The sequence below is a fragment of the Psammomys obesus genome, unplaced genomic scaffold, assembly GCF_907164565.1.
Source record: "Psammomys obesus unplaced genomic scaffold, mPsaObe1.curated_primary_1811, whole genome shotgun sequence".
NCBI classification, from domain to species: Eukaryota; Metazoa; Chordata; class Mammalia; order Rodentia; family Muridae; genus Psammomys; species Psammomys obesus.
Genome location: NW_026596166.1, coordinates 13,965,749 through 13,986,846, shown reverse-complemented (window position 1 = coordinate 13,986,846; position 21,098 = coordinate 13,965,749). Strand labels below are relative to the sequence as shown.

Sequence of the window (21,098 nt, the reverse complement as noted above, 5' to 3'; positions counted from 1 at the left end):
AGCTCTTCCCCAACCTTTGGTCTTTCATTAGCTCAAAGTTAATATATCCTATGTTTTGATGATTACTAAGTGAAATTGTTGTTTTCTGTCTAGTACCTTGGGTAATAATTCGTACATCTTAACTGCATGGTGCTTTCTTCTGACCAAAGCATCATTTCATGTTGATATAATAGTTCAAATTAAGCTAAAACAGCCCACCCCTCACTGAAGTTATTCTGTAGAAATGTACTCTTAATAAGCAAAATTTCCCAGGGCTCTTACTTTCCTATTGAAATAGAAAAGAGCAATGAAGCAGATCCAGTTAAATGGACTTAATCAGTTTTTCCTTTGCTCTCACGTTCACTTCCAATTCTCATTCCTCGTGCACCACAGTCTTAAGTTAAAAAAAAAAAAACAAACAAAAAAAACTTTCATTGCACACCCACGCAGACAGTTGCCGGCTTCTAGATTTACAGTAACTTGTCAGCCAGCAGCAGCCCCAAACTGTGATGTCATTTCCAGGTGGTCAACACTGTGCTGTGCACTTATGAACTTGTGCACTTGTCTATCTTGCTGAACCCACAGAATCCTGTTTCTCCCTGTTATATAAACTCCCCAGGGATTCTAACAAGAGAGAAGCAGAACCCTACACCCGTGCTGAGTCTTCTGCTGTATTTACCAACCAGATGTCTCACCATGAATTCTGAAGACAACTAGGCTTGCTTTTATTTTCAAGGCCGGATGCACACATTTCTGAGTTTACTATAAACACACAAGTTTGTTGACTCATGTGAAGGAAAACATGCAAGCTGCTGATACCCAGAAAAAGAAAAGAAAGACATCATCGAAACCAAAAACTAAAATTTCACCCTACTAAATATGCTCATATAAAAGAATAGCAGCTATGTGATTGTATTCTAAGAATTTGATTTTAGCTGCTGATAATTTAGGCTTACATTTTATTCATTTTCTTTAGGAGGCTATGAAGGATCTGTATTTCACAATACTGAATCGTTACATTCAGATTTTGATACATTTAAATTTGCAACTGACATATTTACAGCAAAGAATAGAAAGTGCTTTAAGTTGCCTGCAGTCTAGACTAAACTATAGTTCCAGCGATAAAATATTAAGACCAGAATAAACTGAAGTGATTTTCTCATATTAATATCCATGAGAAAGATTAAACATGACCTAATTAGCTCTTTTTTTTAATTTCTGACTTTCCCCATCCTTTCTTTGTTTATTCTTCTTCCTTTGTGATTGCAGCCTATTCTCAAGTCTCCATGAGACTGTAGCTACACCACAGAAGCACTCAGAGCATCTACAGAAGTCTGATCAAAGTTCAAGTAAAGTTCAGGCTCCATGTCCTCTGCTGTTAGGGCTCTGAGCTACTGCTGCCTCCTGTAGCCAGGTAGGACTTCCAGTAGAGGGAATGGTACATCAACCCATCTATAAAACCTTCAACCCAAAAATTGTCTTGCCTACAAGAAATGTAGGGATAAAGATAGAGCAGAAATTGAGGGCATGGTCAACCAATGGCTGGCCCAACTTGAGACCCACCCCAAGGAAGAGAGCTACCCCTCTGACACTATTAGTAATCATCTGCTCTGCTGACAGACAGGAGGCAAGTATAACTGCCTCCTGAGAGGTTTCATCCAGAACCTGGTGGAAACAGATTCAGAGATGACCCATAGCCAAACAATAGACCGAGCGAGGGGAGATTTTTCGAAGTGTGGTAGGAAGGACTGAGGGTGCTGGAGAGTTAAGGCTACCACAAGAAGACCTACAGAGTCAACTTACCTGGGTTGATGGGGGCTCACAGAGACTTAACCACCAACCAAAGTGCATCTAGGTCAGGCCCTAGATCCCACACATATGTAGCAGATGTGCAGCTTGATTATCATGTGGGTCCCCTAACAATGGCTGTCTCTGTTTCTGTTGCCTATTTTTGTTTCATTTTCCCCCAGCTGGACTGCCTTGTCTGGCCTCAGTGGGAGAAGATGTGTTTAGTCCTTCTATGACTAGAGATACCAGGGAAGATTGGTATTCCTTAGGGGCTTCCCCTCCTCTGAGAAGAAGGGTATGAGGGGAACTAGGAGGAGAGGAGAGAGGGGGTAGAAATCAGGCTGTAAAGTGATTAAATACATAAAATTAACACACACACACACACACACACACACACACACACACACACACACAAACAGAAAAGTTCAAGAAAGTGTCTGCACACTATGAAACATTCTCAGGCTCCTGAGTACTCTGCCATGAATTACCTAAGAGCAATGGCTGCCTGAAACATCTCTATATGATGCAGAGCCCGGCGTATAAAGAATTTGTAAAGGAAATGGGAAAAAAAAATGTCAATTCAAATTGAGAAAACAGCAAATGAGTACCAGGACCACTTTTAAACTTGGAGAACTCGTGTGTGTGTGTGTGTGTGTGTGTGTGTGTGTTAATAGTGAACTAACTGGAAAAAAGTGTATTAATAGCATATATTATTTCAGTATTTAGTATTCTAACATACATTAATAAATCCTCATTTACTCCTAGCCTTTTCAAAGCTTTCCTAAAGATAACCTGCTATTTTCCTAAATCGTTGTCTTTTAAAACCATTAATAATTCTCCAAATGACAAGTTTCCTTCAGGGATATTCTGCATTTCAGTCTTAAGTATCATCTAGCACATATACTGTCTATAGGTCTATGATTTAAGAAAGATTTCTGTGCTATGAAGAAATGTCTCCTGGCAACAAAGCCTCATCTTATTAAATGTCATGTACACATCCTTTAAAACCAAGGAACAGTTGGGAATCAATGTAAGATTTCTGTGTAATGCCAGCCTCAGAAAAATTATCACCCTAAATGGTGTAAATGTAGTACAAAAAATGCTGACTATAATAAAACTGCTGACTATTTGGCCAGTGCTAAATTCTTTGAAATGGTAATAAATAAGAAAAACCCCAAATTGAAAAGACACCCACACATATAGACATTTCGACTGTTATTTTTGAAATACTGGCTTTCTGTCATAGAACATGTCCAGTTATTTTACTTATTTATTAACAATTGCTCCATTTTATTTGATTTACTCAATCAATTCAACTAAATTGCTCTATATTCTTAGTGATTTTATTATATTGACATAGTCTGAGATTTTTAAAAATATGGTAAATACGATATAGCTTGTGATACCTGCTTAGTCAAACTCTGGTTTGTAACACCTATTTTCATATTGAAGTGTCATTTTGAGTGTAAACTTCGATGGTATAGACATCTTAGTTTTATACTTATAACTAGAATCCTAAAAACCCCAGTCATGAGGGCTGTATAGGCCACTCAAGTGCTCCACTACACTATAGACCACTTGGAAAACAAGCCAGAGTAAGTGTGAAGAGAGGCATAAGTCCTCTCAATTTACAGTTTTCTGTATGTCCAGACTTCAGGACATGCTACATGTCTACTCAGATAAGCCCATTGTTCTTAAACTCAGCTTAGTTCCCTGCTTTTGCCACTTGAATACCTTAATAGTTTTTGATGAGACCTCCATTTTTAGTTTAATTAGACAAACTACAACATTCATCTTGTTCTGTCTTGTCTATGACTGAGACATTAAATCAAATCACACATATATGTACTGAGGAAATTTTGTAATGTTGGAAGAAAATTGAGAAAAAGCAAGAAGGGCCAACAGTGTTTGTCCTACAGAAGCAGACTAAGAAAAGAAATCTTAGGGTCAAGTTCATAAATTAGATCATTTAGGAACTACTATTTTAAGCAACTATTGATTGAGTTCTGACCTATGACATGTATTTTCTCTAATGCTGAGACTGTATTGAATAGAATGACAACACTCAGTTTCCACTTGAGAAAGGTCAGATCTCTGTGTGTCAGAAAGGAGTCAGCATGGGCAGGTTTCTAAAAGCCTCTAAAGATTTCATGAATTGATGTTGTAGCTTTCTTCTTCTTTGTCGGTCATAACATCTAATTTTAAACAGTCAACGTAAGTTCCATATTTAAGTGAACATCAAACACGTTCTAGTAATAATTTTACAGTGTTCCACCTTTTTATTCTGTGGTCTATTTTGTCATATTTGAACAGCCTTTCAATGAACCATGTTCTCTCCAAATGAGTCCATTAAATAGAAGGCATGATTCCATGTATGTATGTGTGTGTGTGTGTGTGTATGTTTGTGTGTGTTGATTAGTTCTCAAACAAGAAGTGATTGAACAAAACAAGATAAGCAAACCAAGTGGGGTGATATGTACGGATTGAAAATTACACATCAAAAATAAGGCAAATGAGCCTGGAATTTTTCTTAGTCTTAGAAGGAAAACTATGTAGTGATGTTACTCAGTACAATGTTGTTCACCATACTAATGCAGGCAGTACATGGGTATCTGTTGCTTGAATAAATATTTATCCATAGCCTTCCTTCAATCTCATAAATAAGTCTATCTGATCCTGCTAGTTCAAATACTTAGAGATCAGGTAGACGCTTTGTATAACTTAGGACAGAAGCCATATCCAAATGCAACTAATTTACTACTCTAAGTTCCTTTCACATAGATTATATACCAAATAAAAACTGAATATACTTCAGAAAAAAAAAGAATAACAGAAAGTAAGCACATTTTGTCAGCCTTCTATATGGATGTTAAGCAGTAAAATCAATCCAGCAAGAACTGCAGTTGGGAGTTATGAGAAGGCACAAAGTCATTTGGGACTTATGAGAAGGCACAAAGTCACATATACATCAAACAGTGTATGAGTCAAAATGTTGCCTGGCTGAAAAAGAAAACCCAACTGTCAAAGACCTGCAAACATGGAGCTCTTCTTCTGTAACTGAACTCTCTGAGGTCAATTTATTGTACTCACCCAGCACTGTGTGTGAATCTTCATTTAGAAATCACTCTGGTAACAGATTGGAAAAGCAACACATTGCAAAGTACACCAGGTCGTTAAAACATCCTGAGAGTTAACCTACCACACACTCTCATAAAAACATTGGACTTTTCCTCATCTAGAGATATGCTTTGAACAAGAGAAAAAGGATAACACATTTTCATTTTAACATTTAAAATAATTCTCCTCCAATATATTTTTGTGTTTAGCTAATTATACTGTGAGGATGTAGTACCATGGTATTGTCCAAGAAATCGCATCTGACACCAACTTTAACAAAAGGTTTCCATTACTAGAAGAAACATTTCCTATGTAATTTTTTATTTAAATGCTCTTAAATTACCTCTGAAGGTTTAATGTCTGGACCTAAGCAGTTTTGTTGAATTTTAAGTTTAAAAAATGTTTCAACCTTAGTCACTGGGTTAATTTATTAATATAATTTTTAGCGCTGCAAGGACTGTGGTTAATGAAAAAAATCTGGCATGATTTTCTTTAAACCGTAACTTTGCCATTGCTACTGATCTCTTACACAATTTTTATAAATCTCATGAAAATCTAAATAAAAGTAAAAGCAACCATGTCTCAAATCAGATGTTTACTAGGTGCTCAGAAACGTACTATTTTAGATTTAGCAAATTAAAAAAAAAAAAAAAAAAAAAAACAATCTCGTAACTTCATTGATTTCATCAAACTCAAATTATCTTAAAGGTTTTCTGCGTCGTGAGCAAGCCTCTTACCTGTACTGCTGGAAATGTTGACATCAATACTGATGTCAGATATTCCTCCTCCCTTCAGAGAGGCCACACATGTGTAAGTCCCAAAGTCTGTGAATTTTAAATCAATGATATCCAAGTTTGTTGTTCCGGGGGACACATCCGGGTCAGTCTGTGTGATAACCATCCGCTCAGAACTTCGTAATGGACGGCCGTTTTTAAACCAACTAAATGTTAGCTCCTCAGACGGAACAGCTTCTACTTGGCAAGATATTTTCACCTCACGCCCAATTTGGATGTTGTCATCTTTGTGATAAGGATCAGGAGTGATCCAAAATCGTCCTTTTTTTAATGCTAAAACATAAAAATTCCACAAGGAGTTAGTGTTACTTTCGTAATTGTAGAGATTTGGTCACTCTAGGTAATCGTCTCTGGGCTGAAATAATAAAGAAAGCAAAATAGAATGAGCATGTTTCTCTGTTGATTTTAAGTCATGTGCACTATAAATCTTCATATAAATAGGCACTCCAGGAAAAATCTAAACAAACCCATTTAAAGATTCCTTACACTATGCTTTTATATATACTTTCGGTAATGCTTTGCAACAAGAAAAAAAATAAATCTTTAATTTACTCACAATTGTTGCTATACTTAAGTCTCTGTTCTTGGGATAAATAGTGACCCTAAGCACTTTGGGAAAATGGTTTTATCTCATCTTACACTTACATCCATTATTGAGGGAGGCAGGAATCTGGAAGCAGGGACTGAAGCAGAGACCATGGAAAACACAGTTTCATACTGGTTTGCCCTCTCCAGCTTGCCTGGCAACTCTCTTTATGCAATCCAAGCCCACCTGCCCAGGGATGACATCACTCACAGAGCCTGGGCCCTCCTACATCAAACATCATTTAATAAACTATCCCAAAGACATGTAAGTCAATCCAATGTAGGCAATACTTCAACTGAAGTTCCGTCTTCCCAGGTGGTCAGATTGACAACAGCAGCTAACTGTGACAATTGTATTCAACTATGTCATTCTATAATTAAATATTATCACCATAGAATTTAAATTAATCATGGGAACAGTTTACCTAAAGTTTTAGGGTATTAAAGTTTAAAGAAATAATATGGCTCATCTAACTTAAAAACCTTCAGTATACTATGCTTTCAGTACTCCATAATTTCCTAAGAAACTTACATACCGGTACAAAAATCATATTAAGGCAAATACTTCTACTATTATACCTACACACCGATCAAAGCTAGTTCAGTAAGAATTTAGTCAATTTATATTTATGAAGCATTTCTATAGAGAAGATGTGAAAAAGGTCTGTAAAACATTCTCCTAACCTTTGTTTCTTCTCCATCCATAGCAGGTAGACAGTTTCAGTTAAAACTATGCTAGATCTTTCTTACAGAAGAACAAAAGAACCTCTTGGAGATGGCCTAGAATACCTGCCATGCTTATGCCCTCACGAAAGAATATTCTGGGTTTAGGGTCAGTGCTGAGTGACAAGCAGAACCTGCTGTAGTGGCTGACTGAAGGTGACTGGAGGGAGTGATGGCTTCCAGAGGACCTGAACTTGGATTGAATGTGCAGAAACAACAGGAAATAAATTGTGTCTTTTATGGCTGCTTCTCATGTGGACTCACTTTTATATTTTAAACTATTACCTGTATTTTCCTTTACCTCAACATGGCTCTTCATGTATCTGAAATGTCGTGTGGAGCTGAAATGCATGAAATAAAATGTAGTGGACTGTATGAGATTAAAATATTGGTCACCCAACTTTTACTTCAAAGCTACAAACACACTGATGCTTCCAGCAATCCAGTGCCTGCAGACATAAGAGGCTACAACTCAGACTGACATAACATCTCTGAAATGAACAAAAGTTCCCTCTGTTGGCCCTGTGAAGACCTAGGGGAACAGGGAAGTTCTGCACATGCAGGATGAACAAGAGATGAATGTGTTCTTAATCTAACAATGCATTTCATCAAAACTTCCTTATTTGTTAGCCTTATGAATTTTGTCTGCTTTTTTCATCTTGCCTTGGGAAAAGTAAGTAACCATGAAAAACAATGTTTTCAGTTCTCTTTGTATTCTGGACATTGTTGCAGGGTCTCCTTTCAAGTCTAGACACTCAATTCAACCCTAAAATTATTTGAGATGAAGAACATAGATATAACCAGGGCCTTATGGAAATGTATGTCGTCATCATTTACATTAATTTATAATTGTTCACAAGTTATTCATCAAATTCTTATGTTACATAAATCTAGGGAAACTAGTCACACACACATACGAAATATTTTACAAGCTCTAGGAAATCTGGAGAACAGAATAAATTCAAAATTTACTGTTTAGATAATATACTGTTTTGATAATAATAGAAAATTAGAATGCAAGTATTTATAGCACACTTAACACTTTTAAATACTTTTAAAACTTAATAATAATACGGAATCCATGAACTTATTTACGCTGAGTCACACATTTATGAGTAGGTTACTGGAGGGCAAAATGATGGCTCATTAAATATTCTACTACCTAGACTAATGTGTTACATTCTCAGAAGCACTGAAGGTGAAGCCAGCATCTCCAGAAAGAAAATGTAATTTAAAAAGTGGTTTCATCTGGACACTGTATATGGTATAAAGTATTGTGTACATATAATTCAAATGCAATAATAGATCTACTGCACAAAACAGTTTAGGAGGTCAGAGAATAATTCTTCATAAAAAAAGCCATATTAAAAATACCAAGAACATTTTGAGTTCTTCACACTAATAGGAGGACACATATAAGTACTATTAAGACTAATTTTCCTTACAAAGTGATTTGTTGATTGACATAGAGAAGAAACAGATGTAACAAACACTCAGATGTCCATGTTGCTGAGATCCACTTAGCACACAGTACTGTTGTCCAGCTCAATGCTTTGTATGGAGATATATTAAAGTATTATTGACACCAACAGCCCTGTGCATTAATCATCCAAATTGGATTGAAACTGCCAAACTCAAAAAAATCACCCTCATAAAACATGTGAAATCAATATTCACATTATATGTCACAGGCTGTTGCACTCATGGAAAAGTGATGTGTAAAATCCTAAGTGAAAAGATTAAAGATCATACAGCTACAATCAATAAGGTTAAATATCATACATAATTGCAGTATTTTGTAGCAATACAATAAAATGTATTTTAATAAACTGACCTCAAAAACAACAAATTTAATGTCAAGCATAGTTGATTGCAGTCTAAAACCATTCAATGAATTAGCCTAAGCCAATCATACTAGACTTCCAAACAATACAAAATCCAAAAAGGAAAAAAAAATAAGAATTAAAAAGAAAGAAGAGAAACCAGTGTGCTCTTTCAACTCTAGGTATAGAATTTCAAAAGAAGTGATTTTAGTCTCTGAGCTACACAGACCTCCTTTTATGTTTGTGTTTTTCTTGTATCTAAACAACTGGTTGTGGACACAGAAGATATTCTAAAGAAAGTAAAATAGAATTGTATGTATGTGAAGCATACTTACCTACACTAACAGGAGAGTGAAATTTACTACATTTTTCTCACTCACTTTGCTTAGAAATCTAGGAAACTAACTTACTTTGTTAACAGGTACAGGTGAATAGCAACTTGTAACTAGCTTTCATTTTTATGAGGTCCTGGATAGGTTATTTAATTTTTATGGGTCAAGTGTGTCATTCATAAAAATAGGAGGTGATAGTACTAGTCTCTCTCAGAGACCCACTCTATGAAATATCTTATTAGTTATTGTGTTTGAGCTTCGAAAATATAAAGTATTTAAAATAGTTAATAAGCGGCAAGGTAAGTCCCTTCATTTATAATTAAAAACATTCTCCTTTTCAGTGAATAATTTCTAGTAGCTCATACAATGACAGTTTAAAGTCATTTCTTCTTATCATTTAATATTTCAACCTCTTCAAATCAATCTGAGATAAGTGCTAAAGTATAATAGGTGTCCAATAGACTTAAGGTACTATACCCTAAAGCATTCTTTGAAAGACAGAGAAGAAATCTCTTTCCTCAAATGTAATTTCTTGGCTGAATATTGAAATCCCCTAACACTGTCCTAAGAGAACATTATATGTGGTTTAATGTGTCATAAATTGTGACAAATGGACCGCAAAATACATTTGTTTAGTCTGGCAGTGCTTGAAAAGGTTTGGCATGAAGCTAACCTCTGTAATGATTAGCCAGTTTAGAAGTGTAATATGAATACAATAAATAGATTGCTTCTTTGGTTTAGGTTTGAGACAGAGGGCCATCTTGAAAGACATCCAAATTGTAGAATCCACACAAGGAGACTGTGGAATTGTATCTTGACTGTAGATATCAGATTAAAGTTGTAAATTATGTCCATTTTAGACTGAAGAAGCTCAAGATTAATTTAAATATATATGTCACATGCTGTCTTCCTGGCCTCAGGAATCATTGTAGAAGAGAAGCAGAAAGGGTGTATGAGCTAAAGGCAGTAAATGGCTACAAGAAACCATGGCTTCTGGACACAGCAAGACAACTGCATTCACAAGACCTACACAAGCCCACACCAGACCAGATCCCAGCATTCAGAGGCAAACTGAGCACTAAGCCCTACCCCTAGCCTACAAGTTAGAGGAAATTTGTCAACTTCTTGCAGAGGAAGAATAATTTTTGTGTATGACTGTAGACCTCGGTAAGTCTACCATGTTCCCACAGAAGGTAACACATCCACAAAAATATGGGAACATATGGAAAACACAAAGTATTCTTGACAAAAAGTAAAAGATATAAGGAGCAGGAGGATGAGTGAGTGGGCAAGGAGGAAAGGAAAAGGTGGTGGATCTGGAGAAGAGTTTAAGAACGTCTATAATGAAAACGCACTGTATAAAAGTCTAGACAAACTAATAAAATATTGAAACATACATTCTTGATAAAGTATTCCATGAGTTAGATAATGGATATTAGCATAACAATAAAAAGAATTGATGGAGATAACACAATAACAATAGCAACTGAGCAAGTATCTCGTTGGAAATGAAAACGATCAGGTGTCACCTCTTGGACTTCTGCTTAGAATCCGTTTCACAGATATAATAAGACAGAGTGGCTCCAGTTACCAATACTGGTTGCTAAATTAGTGAAAAGATGGGGCTGCAGAGATAGTTCAGTGGTTAAGTTCACTGGCTGCTCTTCAAGAAGCCCCAGGTTTGACTCTGGCAACTCACAATTACCTGCAATATTGGTTCCAGGCGATCTGATGCCTCCTCTGGCATCTGTGGGCACCAGCTGTGCATGTGGTGTGTGGACATACATGAAAGCAAAACACCCAATACAAATTAAAAAAAAATCTTACACTATTTATATAATGAATACAAATAATGAAATACTTTCCAGATATACCTCACTTTATGATCTCTGTAGAATTCTGGATGAAAAATGTTACCAACTGTTACAGAGAGAAATAGACACAGAAATCATTAATAGTATATGCAAATAAATGAGACATTGATTTTTCTATCCTCTGCTAAAGAGAATTTAATATTTGTTTGAGAAATGAGGTATTTTCCAACACCACCAGATGCCAATTGAATACTCAGTTGGAAATAGATTACATCAGCACAGATATGAAATAGAATTAACAGTGGTATATTTTATATCTTCCTTTATAATTAGGTAGCCACTGCCTTAGGGGATGATGAACAAGTTAGGAGCAAAGCCAATTCTCCTTCTTCTGTATTGTCCCCAAATCCACCCATGATTCGTTTATATACATTATTTTATAATATATATATATTCAACCATTTTCATTAACATGAACGAAAATTTCAAAGGATTTGCTTTGCAGATACTAACTGCTTGGATTCAGTGTGAGATGTCTGTGTTAACTTTGATTTTGTGTTACTGCCTTGCACTCTTTAGATCCACGGGGGGAATGAGATACAAAAAGAGATTGATGAATATACACATGCAAAGATCCAACAATATATCGTAGTCAAACTCTACTAATACAATGATATTGGTGAGAAAAAGACTAACACAGAAATCTGAATTCCTTCTGACTGTGCATGTTAAGGGTCACCATGGTCATGAGGTATCAGCTGTCTAACATTGTATTTTCTAAAGTGGACCTAACTTCAGGACAGAGAGCTCTTTCTGTGTATCAAAGATCAGCAGATAATCAATTCTGAGGAAAGATGAAAGAAAAGAGACATCTATGGATGCTTAGAAACTCTGCTTCGGAAAGTTAATAAGGGTTGTTTTGAAACAAAACAGTAAGCTAGGTTTGAAAATTGAGTGTACAAGTGGAGTTTGCTTTTGTGGAGATCTGTTCAAAGCTTTGAACATGCTTGCACGCATGTTACCAAATTCTTGGAGGTTGGCTGTACCTATTAAACTTCTGCTTCTGTGTGAAAAGTCACATGCCCCAGAAAACCAAGTGAGAAAATTAACAGCTATGGGATGAATCATGGAAGCCTTTGAAGATGTATTGTATATCTGACATCTCAAGCATTTCCAGTGAAAATATTACAAAATAACCGACAAGATAGGTAGCCCAGGACTATGAAATTTATTATAAAAACAGCAATTACACAAAGGAAAAACCTTTACTCTTTATGTCATGTATCAAATGGTACACTAATGTTTTCAAATATGGTTCAGAGAAACTTGCTTGAAATCAGGCAAGCATACTGCTTTCCTGAATCAATTATTGGCAATACTTTCAAGGAAGTATTGTTTTTTTTTTCTGTTTGATTTTATCTTTGAAATGGTGACTTTGAAATACATAAGCAGAATTAAAAGAAATTAGTTTATTATATCAGTTGTAAAGTGACAAGTTGATAGAGAATGGTAAATATATTAATATCTTGAGGAAGAAATAATTTAAATTTATACCGTATGTTATAGAGTCTATGACTGTAGAGTCTAAAAAGATGGAGCTGTTGAAGAAGAGTTGAAAATAAGAATTTATTTTTTTGTCTTTCTTTTTTCTTCGTGCATTACCAGTTATTACATATCAATTTCCCTTTAACACTCAAATCACTCATCAATGACCATTTGAGTGGTTTCAACAATAAATTGCATCATTTCCTAGAGAAGTTATAATAGAGCAACCTTAATAACTTGAATGCAGAACTAGACACTGAAAGATAGTCTCTGTTCTGTTTCATTGTAAAGTATCAAGGCTCCAGTTATTTTGTCCATTTGCTCAAAGTTAATCACTGCAGTAGTGATTCAAACAGTAATCAAAGTTCATCTAAATTACAATGGGTTGTTTAAATGTTCTTACTTAGTGGAACAATTCTACGTAAATGGAACTTAAAAGGGAAAGAAGGTTGTTCAGGTAGGAACAAACCCTACCTTTAAAAGGCAGAAAAGTATATCTAGTTGTCATCATTATTGTGACCATCATCTTGTCACTTGTCAGTCTTGCCACTTCAGTTTGATCTTGAGACGAAATATACAATGCTTATAAATTACGAAAATAGCCTTCTTAGTGCAATATAGAGAATATTTTCATAGTATGACTACCACGTAATTTGTATTTGACATGGCTACTACTATTAAATCGGGGCATATTAATTAGTACTATTTGCTGGTCCTTTGGTATTAAAAATCAATGTTTTGAATTCACATTTTCAAATTTTAAAATGGTTCTTCACTATTAGAAGCAAAACGTGTTCTAGGTTAAGTACATATTTTACTAAATTGTTTTAAAAATTAGAATTAGAAGCAACTATACAATGATCTGGAGGTAGAAATTCCTGGAAGAAGGGAGGAACAGGGAGGGAGGGGGACTTGGAGGAGATGAGCGAGGGGGCTACAGCTGAGATACAAAGTGAATAAATTGTAAAATAATAATAATAATAACAATAATAATAATTGGAAGATAAGAAGATTAGAAAGAAGGAGAAAAAAAGAGCATGTTTAGTTTTCCTATATACTAAACCCGTAATTCCTTTTAAATTGTTGTGCCACTAGAATCAATCCCTCAATTTTTTCCAAGTTTTTATGATAGGTGAGACAAAACAGAAAATAAAAGCTTACTCAAGGATGGAATAGTCTAAAAATTCTTTTGAAATTCTTTCTAAAAAATTTTTTAATATTTATAGAAGTGATTGTGCTGTGCTAGAAACCCAGCCCAAATAGTGAGACTGAAAAAAAAATGCAGCGTTACCGTTACCTAACTGTCTTCTCTTTCCAGTATATTTAATGAAATATTTTTGAGATGTGGGGAGCAAAAGAACTAGAGGAAGAAAAAAGGAAAATGATGAAAATAACTCTCATAGACCTCTTTCATTAAATTAGAAATCTTAGCTACTTTGGAATTTTGGAATTTCGTTTGGGAGTTATGGTATTCCTTGCTAAAATGATTGAGTCTTCTGCCAACCTCTCTCACTGCACCCTACATCCATTTTTCCTCCAGTTATCTTTTTCTGAAATTTCAGTATTGTAATGTCTTCAGACAAAGAACTTGTATAGCTCACACTTAAATATTGTTCTTTCCCCTGCCTACTCTTCAAACTATCTGTGGCCCTTCTCTTGATAAAATAGTGAGACACTAGTTGCCTTCACTCTACTCTCATGTGTTCATTCACTTGGAGAGGGAACGCATAGCGATTCTTTGAGTTACTTTGTCCTTAAAGTCTTCAAGGTTAGCAGTGGCCTTTTTAATTTAATTTATTTATTGCAAGTTATTCACTGTGTATCCCTGCTGAATCCCCCTCCCTTATCTCCTCCAAGTCTTACCCTCCCTTCTTCTCCCTCTATGCCCTTTCTCTAGTCCCCAGATAAGGGGATGACCGCTTCCCCTTCCATCTGACCCTAGCTTATCAGGTCTCATCAAAGTTGGATGCATCATCTTCCTCTGTGCTCTGGAAAGGCACAGAAGTGATCAAAGAGCTATACACTGAGTTCATGTCAGAGACATCCCTTGTACCCCTTACTAGAGAACCCACTTGGAAACTGAGTGGTCTATGGGCTTCCTCAGAACAGGGAGTCTAGGTCCTTTCCATGTATGGTCCTTGGTCAGAGTATCAGTCTCTGCAGGCCCCCTGGGCCCAGTTTTTTTGGCTCTGTTGGTCACCTTGTGTACTTTCTGTCCCCTCCAGGTCTTTCTATCTCCTTCTTTTTCCATAAGGTTTCCAGCACTATGCCCAAAGTTTGGCTATGACTCTCAGTATCTCCTTTGATACCCTAGTGGGTAGAGTCTTTCAGAGGTCCTCTGTGGAAGGCTCCTGTCCTGTTGCATGTCTTTTCCTACTTCTGATGTCTATCCTGTTTGCCTACATTGCTGGTGGGAATGTAACCTTGAATAAAAACTTTGGAAATCAATCTGGTGCTTTCTCAGAAAGTTAGGAATAGTGCTACCTCAAGATCCAGCTATACTGTTCCTAGGCATATACCCAAAAGATGCCACACCATTCAATAAGGACATTTGCTCAACTATGTTCACAGCAGGTTTATTTGTGAAACTCAGAATCTGGAAACAACTTAGATGTTCCTCAGCGGAGGAATGGATACAGAAATAATGGTACATTTACACAATGGAATACTACTCAGCAATTAAAAACAAGGCAGTCATGAAATTTGCAGGCAAATGAAGGGGGCTAGAAAAGATCATCTTGAGTGAGGTAACCCAGAAAAAAAAGACTCCTATGATATGTACTCACTTCTAAGTGGATATTAGTAAAAAATACAGGGTAAACATACTAAAACCTATAGTCCTAAAGAAGATAAGCCACAAGGAGGAGCCTAGAGAAGAAGCACTGGCCTTTTGACTGATTAACACAATGAGTTTTTCTACTTCTTTCACATTTTCATATTATTTACATTTTCCATTTCATACTTGTTCATTGTTAGAACACTTAAGAAGATAGCACGTGGATTTCACTTGTTTGCAGTACAATTGCCATTCCACGCCTCCTCATTCATTCAAATTCTCAAACAGTAAATCAAAATCTAGTCTTTGTTGGTGAGGTAGGAATGATTTTCTGAATTATTTTGACACAATGGCAAAACACACAGGTTTTTCTAAATTTACCATCTTGCATTTTTCTGTTTAGGTTTCAGGAAGATGAAATTACTGTTTGCTTTGTTTCATTTGCTTTGATGAAAAGATGTGTAACAATATTTATGTACATTTCAATACAAGAGTAATAGATTTAAATCATTTAAATCAATTATTTCATTTAACATTGTAAAACAAAAAATATTCTAGGTATATTAAGTAACTAAACATAAAATACCTCTGTTCTTTAAAAGTTAGTAGAAATTATTTTCTTATTCTTGGTTAACAGATGAAATATTTATAGCCCATAAACTTACTCTCCAAATGGTTCACTAGTAATGGGAGCAGGGGCTGTCTCTGACATGAACTGATTGGCCTGCTCTTTGATCACCTCCCCCTCAGGGGAGAGCAGCCTTACCAGGCCACAGAGGAAGACAATGCAGCCAGTCCTGATGAGACCTGATAGACTAGGGCCAGATGGAAGGGAGGGGAGGACCTCCCCTATCAGTGGACTGGCAGAGTGATGTGGGAGGAGAAGAGGAAGGGAGAGTGGGATTGGTAGGAGAGGAGGGAGGGGGCCATAGCAGGTTTACAACGTGAATAAACTGTAATCAATAATAAATTAAGCCTGATGCACATTTGCACTCACAGCAAACAGAAGGTCTGTACAGGTTCAATCCACATGGGATTATAGCACTGAGAACAGAAAGTTAATAAGGCTCCTGCCCCTAAGTAAGAAGTAATCTGCAATTGATACCCATTGATAAAGAAAAAAAAAAATACCAGTTTTCTTCAATGGCTCAATTTTCACTATGCATATTAACCATACTCATGGGCAGTATCTTGGATTAACTAGGAGTAGTTGTCCAATACAGTATGAACACAATGGTATCTTTGTGGACTTTTGTCTCAATTTTCTTTGTTTTGGCATTTTTTGTCATATATATTTTTTGTCTGTTTGTTTTGTGGTTCTCTGTGTATGTCTTGCTTTTTTTTTTTGTATTGTCCTTTTTCAGAGAGGAAAGCAAAAAACATAAATTTGGGTGGGTAAGTAGATGGTGAGTATCTGGAAGGAGTTTAAGATAGAATAGAAATATCAAAATATATCATCTACATTTTTCATTAAAAATTAATTTTAGAGGACACATAGGTGGGCGAGGAAGGAAGTTGAGTCTGGAAGAATTGAGTGACAGTCTCAACAAATCAATAAAAAATAAAATTACACAAAAAGTAGATGCTATGACATAAATAGGAATACAAATTAACAGATTAGAACTCTAAACAGTTGGGTAAAAGAATATATTCAAGAGGGGATAAAGGAGGTCCCCATGGCATCCCTAGGAATCTTGTTGAAGAGATTTAGATTGTTCTCTAGAATAGATCCTTTGCCAAGCTTTCCATGATTTCGATATTTTGTCATTTGAGAATCTCTGCCTTAGGAAACCTGCCATTCCTCCAAACTGCAGGACCATCAGAGAAAGAGGCAGGGTATCAACACAGTCAGAAGAACAACAACCAGGTTGTTAAGGCATATGCTAAGACTGTACCCAGAACATGATGGTACATAGCTTTAATCCAAGCACTTGTGAAGCAGAAACAAGCAGAAAAAGTTCTTACAAATGCTCAATCATTTTCATTATTTATCTCTGTGATTTGGAAACAAGTCCAGTCTGCACAGCAAGTTCAAGGCAAACTAGGGCGACATACTGAAGCCTTGCCTAATTAAGAGGATAAAACACTACCCAGAATATATATATATATATGTATATAAATATAAATAAATATATATATTTATATATATATGTGTGTGTGTATGTATCTCTCTATATATGTATGTATGTATGTATGTATGTATATATGTGTGTATATGTTTATTTGTCTGTCTATCTATCTATCTATCATCTATCTATCTATCTATCTATCTATCTATCTATCTATCCATCTGTCTCTTCAAGGCCCTGAAAAACATGATAAAACCTAAAATAGTATCAAGAAACAGCTTTTGATAAAATCAATGATAAAGTGCTCTAAACAAAACATAGAAATATTAATGTTTAGTATGTTCTTCTTTATAGGCAAAACTTGAGATTGAGGAAAAATTTTTATTTGCAGTTATTTTTCAACAAATAATAACAAGGCTGAGTGATCATCTTAAAATAATAATTTATACTTCTTTGGTCATATCCTTGATCAAGACTGAAATGTCAGGTGTGATTATCAATGTGTTCACCATGTGCCCTGCATTTAACGCCAGGCAAAGAAACAATTATGGTCCAGGTGGTGAGTGGCTTGTGTTGGTAAACTGTTTTCCACATAACTTGTTTTCCAAATATTTTGTATTTTTTGAACTTTCAAGCTTACAAAAAGTCTGTACTTCTGCCTTGCTGATAGTACACGCATTTCCAAAATATGAGCTGTGACAGCATATAGGCTCATGACAAGAAACGACAGAGAAAAGTCCTATGGAGATTTTGTCCACTTGGAATGCAGTAGAAGCCAGGTCCAAGTAGCTAGGACATTAATGGCCACGATGTGAGCATGGACAACTACATATTTTGTCATTTCTGTCATGTAGAAGGCGATTGGCAAAGCTTATAACTGTCAAAGATTACAGGTGTGATAGTACTGAGTTGAAGTAAAATTTCTACTGTTAGTAACTGTATGGTGAGTTTATGTGAAATGTTTCTTAAGAGGTTTTGCCTAAAGGAATGCCATATAACCAATCTACACTCCAACTCATTAAATATATCAAGCCTGTGTGTGCATTCATAATGTATATACATTTATGTAGTACATAGCATATGAATTAATAATCAAACTGGCTAAAGACATATATGAGAATTCTTTATTCTTGTCATACTATGTAAAGAAGGTATTTCATGAGTTAATAAAAACAGCAACAGGTCGACTTAATTTATACACACAGATTTGAAATCTGTTCGCATAGTGAAAGCATAAACGCTTATGTTTTATATCTCTAAAAGACTGTTCTCTTGTTAAGCTAAAAAGACGTTTTATGACCTTTTGAAAATTATCAAGAGGAAAAAATCATTATCAAATACTGACATAATCTCCACAAAACTGCAAATAAAATTAGGCTAGGAAACTGACTTTCTCAAAATGTTTGTCAAGTAAATAGATTAATCCTCCACGCACAGTGGAAGCCAATTAGTAAAGGAACATGATAAATGTTAGGTGCCTTTTGTGAACTAATTCAGAGTCTTGTAGAATCTATTGTAGACTATTCTTCTTAGTCAAATTAAAACAGATGATCAGTCATTTTGAAAAATACTTTAGAAGAAATAAAACCTTGCAATGCTTTGAATTAATAATCCTTTAGGCATTTCAAAGTGAGAACCACAAATATGAGGTCATTTAATATACACTACCTGTGATGTTGCATTGTTATCTGTAAATTTATGTGATTGAAAATAAAATGATACACAGTAATCTAGTTTACTAAAAAGTGTGGCCGTGTTTATACCCATGAAAGCTCAGAGCACATCAAGTGTTGGAAATTACAATGGGATGCTTCACTAAGGTATCACACACATCAACACATGCATATATGTAAGTGTGTATATGTGTGTGCATACATGCGTCCCTAGTGAGAACTGGTTTTCTACATAATTTCAAACTGAACTCCCTCTTTTACTACCAATTTAAAATATAAACATGATGTAACATGAGAAATATGAATCAGTGGTCATACTATGTAAAAAGGTGCCTTTTTTGGTGATCCGTATGAAACTTGAAGCCACACCAATTAGAATTTATAAAGCTATTATTCTGTGGAGTGTCTCAAAATTAATTCTCTGCATGCACTCGATTGATCTTGGTTGTAAATAGTATGTTAATGCATTGGCTTCTTATGTTCTGCTTCATTTTTATTATGTGTGTTAACAAAACGAAATTGGAATTTAGCTGACCCAGCATAATGGTTTGGATGAAAACATGTCTTGCACAGGCATAGGTATTTGAATGTTAGTCTCTCGTTGGTGAGGTTGTTTGTAAAGATTAAGCCCAGCTGGAGAAAATGTATCACCAGGATCAGGACTTGAGAGATCAGAGCCTCATCCCACTTCCACTCTGTTTTCCGAGTGTACTGTTGAGAGATTACTCCTCATCCTGAAAATATACTCTCCTCTCCTTCACCATTATTGAGTCTCACTTTGGAAGCATGAGCCAAAAGAAATTCTTCTTTCTATAAATTGCCTTTCATCATGTTATTTTAACACAGCAAAAGAAAGGTTACTCATATATACCTACAGACTATGTTTTTTTCTATTATATATATATATATATATATATTATATATATATAGTTATAAAGATATATGACTATAGATGACTGTAGATTCCAGAACAGCATGCCAGCTCTGCTGGAGCTGGAGTTACAAATACAAAGAAGCAAACCCAAGTCATGTGTAGGATCAGCTAGTACTATGAACTGCTGAATTAACTCTCTATCCTCCAGAGACAATTTTAACATCCTATTTAAGCAGTATTTTATACACTCTACATACCCATTTTTATAAATAAATATCACCAATGTAATAAGTGATTAAAATTATTAATTAAAAGTAGCTAGTTGGAAATCCTTTTATATAACTTTTAAACTACAATTTAAATGGTCAAGAAGTAGGAAGGTGTGCTCAACTGCACAGCTCAGCACTAGACTTCCTGTCATTGAAACTGAAAATACTTTACTTCAATAGTGACATATACTTTTTGGTTTGTAGCGGTTGTTTTTTTGTATGCTTTTTACTGTTTTCTGTTTGTTTGTTTTTGTTTTGTTTTCTACTACTTTGTTGGCCATTCAAGAACTATTATGTCTCACTATCATGGTAATACTGGGACAAATTCAGACTTTCCAAACTCGTTACCTTTCCTTGTCATGAGAAAGATACACACATTTCATGATGTGTACTCACATAGTAATAGTTTTTTTGTTACTGCATTTCATTTTCACCTGGTTGCCTTTGTTCTTCTAATGATGCTTCCTTGCATGGTCTATAATAAGATTTAACATAGGTGAGAAGCAGGAGCTTATCTGTTTGTGTCTTTCTATACCCTAAGAAGGGTTTTAATAGACTTTCTTTATTAATGTTAACATATTTTGAAGTTAAACTTTCAGTGGGTCCCCTAGTAAAGGGAGCAGAGGCAGTCTCTGGCATGAATTCAGTTGCCTGCTCTTTCATCCCTTTTCCCTGGTGGGGCAACCTAACCAGCCCATAGAGGAAGAGAAGCCAGGCAATCCAGATGGGACCTGATAGGCTAGGATCAGATAAAAGGAGAGGAGGACTTCCCCTATCTGTGGACTAGGGGAGAGGAATAGCAGGGAAAGAAGGAGGAGGTTGGAACCATGACCAGGAGGAGATGAGGGAGGGGACTACAACTGGGATGCAAACTGGGTAAATTAAAAATAATAATAATAATAATAATAATAATAATAATAATAATAATAATAATAAT

General features: G+C 35.5%; 1 protein-coding gene across 3 annotated transcripts in view; it reads right to left on the bottom strand.

The window, feature by feature from the left end:
* The window catches only part of Mdga2 (MAM domain containing glycosylphosphatidylinositol anchor 2), an 870,813-nt gene that overhangs the window by 205,727 nt on the left and 643,988 nt on the right, over nt 1–21,098 (bottom strand). For all 3 annotated transcript variants that reach the window (XR_008718784.1, XR_008718785.1, XM_055595284.1), the window contains exon 7: nt 5,622–5,951. Coding sequence is in view for 1 of the 3 variants with exons in the window: in XM_055595284.1 (XP_055451259.1) it covers nt 5,622–5,951 (330 nt within the window). In the remaining 2 variants the exon portion in view is untranslated. The remainder of the gene's footprint in view (nt 1–5,621; nt 5,952–21,098) is intronic.